Consider the following 7,620-nt stretch of genomic DNA (forward strand, 5'->3'; position numbering starts at 1 on the left):
ACCAAAGCACAACGCCAAGCTAAAAGCGGATGTCATCGACATCATGACCGGAATCCGATTCGCCCATCCCTCAAAATGCCGGGCGGGTACTCCTCCATATTTAGTTTCCCATAACGGTAATTGCACGACGCGGCAGAGGCTGCAAACTTGCGATAACATGGGGGGCTCAGGATTAGCGAATGGTCGCCAAGACGGCGAGTTCGCAGATTATAGGAAAGTACCAAGTTCGAAAAGAGCAGGCAAAAGAGATGGAACCAAGCCATGGCAACTCGCTTCGGGGTAGGTGGCCGCTGACGCGGCGTGAATTTCTGCCAGTGCTTTTTTTTTTTTTTTCTTTGTGTCTCTTAGAGCGGAGTACTGAAGACTTATAAGACAACGGGGTCGGCTTCTTAGCCTCTACTTGTCTTTCTTTTTCCCACCTCCGCTCTTCCAGGGTGCCGCTTCTTGGTTTGCTTTGTCTGCGTAAATCCAGCCCTAGCCGCCCCTTGTAGCTATCCAGAAGGCGCTCGAACCGACAGGCCATTTTTGTGCAAAGCGGTAGACACAAAGCCCAAGACAAAGGGACAGACGTCAGCAATTCGCCATGGCCCCTTCAAGCTGGGTCCTCGCGGCCGCGTCGCTGCTGTTTGGCCAGGCACTAGCCCAGTGCCAGGGCACGTCGCCCACTCCCAGGTGGAACATCCAGATGGAGTCAGGCTACCGCAGCAAGCTCCTCCTGAATGGCCTGTCCACACCCCGAGGCGTTGACTTTGATCGCCAGGGCAACCTGCTCATCGTCGAGCGCGGCCTGGGAATCTCGTACGTCAAGCTGACCGAGGCCGCCGACGGCAGTGTGTGCGTTCAAGAGCGGAAGCTGCTCATCAACGATGCCCAGGTGAGTGGATAGGATGCACGAAAGAAAAAAAAAAAAAAAAAAAAAAAGAAAGAAAGAAATCAGACTGATAAGGGGTAAAAACGAAATTAGCTCAATCACGGCATCGCCATGTCGCCCGACGGCAACATGCTCTACGTATCCAGCACTGAGAATGTGTACCAGTACGTATACGATGGTGTAGCGGGCACGGCCACGGGCCGCAAGACACTTGTGACGGGGATGACGGTTCCGGGAACCACACACCCGACGCGCTCGTTGCTCGTGTCGCGCGCCAACCCAGATCTGCTGCTCGTTCAGCGCGGCTCCAACGGCAACCTGGATGCCGACGCGGCAAGGGAAGAGATCGGCCGCAGCGTCGTGCGCTACTTCAACATCTCCGAGGTCGCCGCCGCATCACAGCCGTTCGCCACGGGCGGAAGCCTGCTGGGCATGGGCCTGCGCAACAGCGAGGCTATTGGCGAGAATGTCCCCAGGGGAGAGTTTGTATGTGCCCGGTTCGATTCGTGTCGTGCAAGAATGAAAGAAAAGAAGAAAAAAAAGAATGATAGAAGGACTACGAGACAGCAAGCACAAAAAAAAGAAAAAAAAAAAGAAAAAAAGAGGCTAACCCAAACGCAACAAATCAGTGGTCCGTCGAAAACTCGGTCGACAACCTGGCGCGTCAGGGCCGCACCATCAACAACGATAACCCGGCCGAGGAGATGAACTTCCACGGGCGCATCGAGGCCGGCAACCCGCGGCTGGGCGGCAACTACGGCTACCCTGAGTGCGTGGCGGCGTGGGAGCTCTCGACGCTCGCCAACCCGTCGCTGTCGGTGGGGTCTCAGATCGCCATCTCGGTGCCCGTGGGCGCCAACGTCACGACGGCCGACTCGTCCTGCCAAAAGTATCTGGGCCCGCGCCTCGTCTTCCCGTCGCACACGGCGCCGCTCGACGTCAAGTTCACTGCCGACGGCAAGTACGCCTTCATCGCATTCCACGGCAGCTGGAACAGGTCACCCCCGGACGGATACCGCGTCGAGAGGGTCGAGTTTGGCGCCGACGGGCAGCCCCTGGCCAACTCGACGAGCAAGACGGCCAGCGTGGCCGTCATGAGGAACGGAAACAATGCCGTGTGCCCCGGTCAGTGCTTCAGGCCCGTCGGGCTGGCGTTCGACCCCAAGGGGAGGCTGTTCATGTCCAGTGATTCGACCGGGGAGATTTATGTCCTCTCCGGTGGCACTGGGTTGGGTGCATAATGATGGAGGGGATTCGTGCGTTTTGGTATGTGTGTTGTGAAGGGTTGCTTTTATTTTTTTGTTAGCTTCATGTTAGCGCCTTGAAAATTGAGAGCTTTCCATCAACTACACTAGTCTAGTCTACTGCTGCTGGTGCTGGTGCTGGTGCTGCCGCTGCATCTTGCCGTTGCGATGGTCAAAGTTTCAAATTGACAAGAGGTGCAGTTGCAGTTGTGGTTGCATGTCAGCTTCTGCCTGTGTACATTTAGCCGACGGTGATGGCCCGCTCGATTCATTGGTCCATTCACAACATGTGAAGCTGCGCGGACAGCAGATGAGTGCATTAGTAGGATACCTGTGGACAGTTGGTGGTGTGATGAAGTGTTCCTGATTCTTGGAAGTAAAAGGGACTGATTAAGCTGCAAAGTCGAACGAGTGTGGGGGGTATGCGGCCCACCAAATGGGTTGATAGTTAGCGCGCCCAGTTAGTCTGTCAATCTTGATGTTGCACGACCGGTTTGTTGCTTTTCTGTGCAGTCGCGTGCCTGGCATCCTCCAATCGTTTGAGTCTATCATTTAAAACCGAGTGTCAGAATAAAGCACTGGCATGCTTTTGATGTGAAAAGCAAAAAAAAAAAAAAAAAAAAAAAACGAAAAAAAAAAAAAAAAAACGAAAGACTACCATTGAAAGAACTAACGGCGCCCTCCGAGGTGGATGGATCTTTTTTTTCCTTTTCCACCCACGCCAAGGCCCCAGTTTGCTGCAAGGCCTAGCTGCCCAAGCAAAAGCAACCATTCGCTCATAATCATCCCACCATCGTACTTTTCCCCAGACTCCCCATACGATCCAATGACCCCACAACCCTGCCCACCATCCCAAAATCGTCCCCCAAAGCACTCTGGGCAAAGCAAGGCAAGCCGTCCGTCCACCTTTACCCCGTAGCTTGTTCCCGGCAGCTCCCAAGACTCCACCGAGTCATCCCTTTGGCCGAGGCTTTAAAAAGCATCATCCTGCGACGCCGACTCGCAAGATTACATGGCTGAATATGCAGATGACCTCGTCTGGATTTTTGCCATTCTAACAGAAACCTCTATATTTTCCATTCTTGCCTCAACCTAGCGAGGTGAAGAAGTCTTGCACCCACATCACACACAGCAGCACACACACACACACACACACACACACACACATATACACACGACATACAAGTGGTCCATATTGGAGCTTCCTTTAGCCCGAAAGAAAACACAAAAACCACCTGAACTTTTCTAGCCCGGTTTTTAGGATCGGAGCGACAACGTCACAAGCATCAGCTCAAGCAACAGCACAAAATGTCTCCTTCATCAACAGCACAGCAGACCTCACGGCACTTTGCCACGTCGTCGCGCGTTCACCCTTCATACCTGCCCTACCTCCAGGCGCCAAAACCACCCAAGGTGGCCAGGTGGATTCCTCCAGCCGTCGCCATCGCAGGAATAGGTATGTTTTTTTTTTCCCTCTCTCTTTGTTTTTTGCTCAGTCTCTCCCTTTATCCCCCTTAAGCTTCACCTTTGTGTCCCTTTTCTCCATCTCGCCACTCTAGAAAAAAAAACCCCCCCAAAAAAACCTATGCCATAAACCAAAAAAAAAAAAAAAACTAACAAAACCCTCCCCTCTACGCAAAAAGGCTACGGCGTCTCCAAGTTCCAGCAGTCGCGGTCCCTCCGCTCAGCTGCGCAAAAGGCAGACGAGGCGGACCGCAAGCGCCGCGACGACCTGATGGCCGACGCGTATGGCGACAGGGGGAGCCTCGAGGCCCTCGAGGAGGCGTGTCGTGTCTACGAGGCCCAGCAGCAGAGGCGGTGATTTTATCTCTGTTTTGCTGTTTGTTTGTTTGTTTTCATCGCCCCATTTTCCATTTCCTCTACCTGACAAGCATTCTATCATTGATTGTGATGTGATCACGTCTATGGCTATTTTCTTTTTTTTCTCTCTCTTTTTTTTCCTTCTTATTTCCAAGCAACATTAAAATGGCGTTTGGGAGGGGCGGATTGGCATCTTGCGCAGGATGGCGTTGTTTCGAATTTCGGGATTTTCTTTTTTCTTTCTTTATTTCTTTCGTTTCTGCCTCAAACGGTAGCTGGAAACGGCATTGCATTGACAAGCTCAGGGCGGGGCGCCGGTGTGTGTGGGATGGATGGTATGACGACGGGCGGAAATCGGAGAAAATCTCACAAGATGAGGGTGTTATTGTAACGGATACAAATCAGACAAAGTCGACCATTACAGTAAAAGAAACAGTAAAAAAACTCAAATCGTATCATCTATTCAATCGATGCCTGTGGATATCTTGTGCCACCAAACACCGAAAGCTGACCGTTGCAGCTAGCCGTTGTCAACAACACTATTGGCATGTGATTGTGGCCAATACCCCTAACCCTTCCCAGCCCATCATCCCCCCCTGAAAACAGAACGTCCCAGGCCGAGTATCGATCCCCAAACCCACCTGAAAACAAACAAAAAGAAACAAAAAAGAAAAACAAAACTCCAAATTCTTATCCCAGCATAGTACAATGTTCGTCGTGTTATCCCGTTTGACCCACTCGCCCCGGAATTACTCCAGCCCCATTCTGATTTCATCGCCAACCCCCCACTGATCCCTCTCCATCCCAGCCCCGTGGATCTCAAGCCCTAGGCTCGTCCCGAGGCTGGCATCCACATCCTCTCGCTCCTCATCCAGGTGACTCGCCGCCGCGCTGCTGGTCCGCCTACCCCTCCTGGCCCCAGAGCCTCCGCTGCTCGTACTCCCACCACCTCCAGACGCAGCAGCCGCCGCCGCCGCCGCCGCCGAGGACGCCGTCGAGTTGTCCGTAGCACGCCGTCGTAGACTCCCGGGTCGGAGGCTTGCCCACATGCCGCCCGTAGACTTGGGTTCGGGCGCGTAGGGTGGGGGCGGCGAGAGCGTCCGCTGCTGCTCTTGCTTCTCCGCTTCCGTGGGCGGGCTCGTCGGTGTGGCCGCCTCGGATTCGATCTCGACGAGTTCCGCGTCACGATACCACTTTCGCCGGCGCGTCCAACGGCCCCAGCTGTCCTGGCCGCGTTTGCCGTTTTGCCACTGGGTGGTTGCGTATAATGTTAGCTTGACCGAGAAGGGGGGAAAAAAAAAAGAAAAGAAAAAGAAACAAACATAGATCGCGCGAATGGTGCATCGAGAGAGAACATAAAACCACAAACCTTGTTGTCGTAGTAAACCCAGCCCATTTTGCCCCCTTCGGAATCAAAGTCCAGCTGCCCGTCGTCCGTCGTGACCGCGTCGTCCGATACCCCGTCGACACGCCACTTGCTGCCCGGGACCCAGCGCCACCGCATGTGGCTGCCATCCTCGACCTCGGGCAGCTCGAACTCGTCCTTGGGCGGGACGGGGTTGTTGCGCTCGTCCGTCCACGCCGCCCGCTCGTACGTGAACAGGCTCGACGTCCATCCGAGCCCCACCCACCGCCGCTGATTCTCGTAAATGATAAAAGTGAATCGGACCCCCGTGTCCCGTGCCAGCCCCTTGCCGTTCGCCTTGGTAGACTGCCGCCTGATGGCCTTGGACAGCTCCGACTCGCGCCCCGTGGCCGCCGCCGAGTCCGTGGCCGCCAGCGACGTCGCGGCCCCCACGTCGATCAAGCCCCGTTCGCCCACGACGGCAGCGCCGTTGGCAGCAGCCGTCCCGTCAAACTCGAGCCCTGTCACCAGCGCAGCCAGCTTCCTCACGGACCGCGACCGCCACAGCAGCGTACGGGTGACGCAGCACACCCTCGAGTGCCAGGTGAGCGCCAGCGTGCCGGCGACGAGCACGACCCGGCGCGCCGTCACGACCCTCAGTGGCGGCAGCGTCAGAGCGAACCAGAACGGGGTGCAGAGCAGGATGCGGATGAGCAGCGCCGTGAGGGCTGGGCGGGTGGTGGCCGACGTCGGCGTGCGCTGCGTGCTGAGGAAGTCGGTCAGCTCCAGGAGCGGCTCCAGAATTATGTTGCACCGCGACGTGAACTCGCGCAGCGTCTCCACCATCTCGTCCAGCGTCTTGCGGTGCCGCGTCCCCGTCGCCTCGGGCTTGCCGCGCGGCTTGCCGTTTGGCTGCCCGTCCATGTTGGTGTCTGACGACGCCGACGCCGCACCGTTCATCTGTCCGGAAACATGTCTCTTCGCCTCGGGGCTACCACTGCTGCTGCCGCCGCTGCCGCCTTCCCTCTGCGTGGTGGCGGGCTCGCTCCAGCCGCTGCTGCTCAGCGGGCTGAAGCGCCGGCCGTACATGCCGCCGATGAGGGCCAGCACGACGAGCAGCGGCCCGGCCACGCGGAGAAGAAGGTCGCCATACAGCACGACGCCCCAAAACACAGCCACCAGCAGGAAACTCTCGTACTGGTCGTCGGTGGTCCAGCTCAGAAGGCCGGCGAGTTTGTTGAGGGGTAGAAGGAAAGGATGGCTGTAGGCCAGGGCGCGTGTGATTTGCGGCGGTGTTGCGAGGAGGAGGGGCGATTTCTGGTGGACTAGGATAGTGCTGCGGCGCTTGTTCGCCGAAGACGTCGTCGTCGAGAGGGTTGCCGGGGAGAAGGCGGCATAGGTTGGGTTTCCATTGGTCGAGGACGAGGGCACGTAGGGCGACGTCGAGGGGTAGTTGTTGCTGTTGTCGGTAATTTGTTGTCGCGAAGAAGGGGAGAGGGTCGAAGAGGAGGGCGAGGAGAAGTCGGGCGGGTCATGCCGTTGTGGTTTTGGAGTTGCCATCTGGAACAGCCAGGGTAGGTCCTGAACCGGAGCGAAGTCGATGAGGTCAGTCACAGCCAGTGGAAATGGTTCGGCGGACGGCCCAGACAAGCAATGATCTGTGTACTCCGAAGCATATGGCGCAAATATGGTGTATTGACTATATGGGGATCAAGAGCAGAGAGAAAAAAAAAAAAAAGAAAAAAAAAAGCGGTTGTAGAATGACAAGGAGTTGTCTGAGTGAGGTTCACGTCTAGTCTAGGTAGTTTAGACTTGTGTTTGTGCTTTGCTCTCAAGTACTTAGTGGCCGAGGACGGTTATGACGCTGGCAGCGCGCCAACATTCAATGTATGATGACCAAATCGCCCCACATGAGCTCTCTCTAATGCACAAGCAAGCGTTCTGGGGGCCTTTGATTAAGTCGATGGAAAAAGCGACAATGCGGGAAACTAAGCATGCGAAGCGAGACCAAACATCAATGTCGCAAGGAGACCGAATGAAATAAAATAAAATAAAATAAACCAAGCAAACGAACAGGCATAAAAGAACAATATGAGAGAAGTAGGTAGGCAGGCGAAGGAAAGAAGAAAACAGAAAAAACTCACGATGGCTGCCATGGAAGGCTCAAACAAGCAGGCTCAAAGCGTCCCCTTGTGTTATTCTGGCTCGGTTGTGAGTTTTGCTCGGGTCCCAAAAAGGCGTGCAGACGCGGTTATGCACCACGTCATCGGATTACCTTGTCGCTTCGTCGGATGGAGGACATGGCTTCATCGATTTTTTTTTTTTTTTTTTTTTTTTTT

The 7,620-nt window shown here is 55.3% G+C and overlaps 3 protein-coding genes across 3 annotated transcripts; 2 read left to right on the forward strand and 1 right to left on the reverse strand.

Annotated features, from left to right (window-relative positions):
• Nucleotides 1-583: 583 nt before the first annotated feature.
• PpBr36_10185 (uncharacterized protein) lies at nt 584-2,112 on the forward strand (the record flags this gene model as incomplete). Its single annotated transcript, XM_029897298.1, has 3 exons — nt 584-874; nt 965-1,357; nt 1,501-2,112. The coding sequence occupies 3 exons, from the start codon at nt 584-586 to the stop codon at nt 2,110-2,112; spliced, it is 1,296 nt and encodes a 431-aa protein (XP_029744337.1).
• A 1,311-nt stretch (nt 2,113-3,423) lies between these two features.
• PpBr36_10186 (uncharacterized protein) lies at nt 3,424-3,937 on the forward strand (the record flags this gene model as incomplete). Its single annotated transcript, XM_029897299.1, has 2 exons — nt 3,424-3,571; nt 3,759-3,937. The coding sequence occupies 2 exons, from the start codon at nt 3,424-3,426 to the stop codon at nt 3,935-3,937; spliced, it is 327 nt and encodes a 108-aa protein (XP_029744374.1).
• Nucleotides 3,938-4,456: 519 nt separating this feature from the next.
• On the reverse strand, nt 4,457-6,979 carry PpBr36_10187 (uncharacterized protein; the record flags this gene model as incomplete). The annotated part of the gene is made up of 3 exons (XM_029897300.1): nt 4,457-4,475; nt 4,690-5,186; nt 5,306-6,979. Coding segments are annotated over 3 exons (2,190 nt in total), but the record flags the coding sequence as incomplete, so codon positions are not given.
• Between the last annotated feature and the right edge of the window lie 641 nt (nt 6,980-7,620).

Source organism: Pyricularia pennisetigena, assembly GCF_004337985.1.
Source record: "Pyricularia pennisetigena strain Br36 chromosome 4 map unlocalized Pyricularia_pennisetigena_Br36_Scf_9, whole genome shotgun sequence".
NCBI lineage: Eukaryota > Fungi > Ascomycota > Sordariomycetes > Magnaporthales > Pyriculariaceae > Pyricularia > Pyricularia pennisetigena.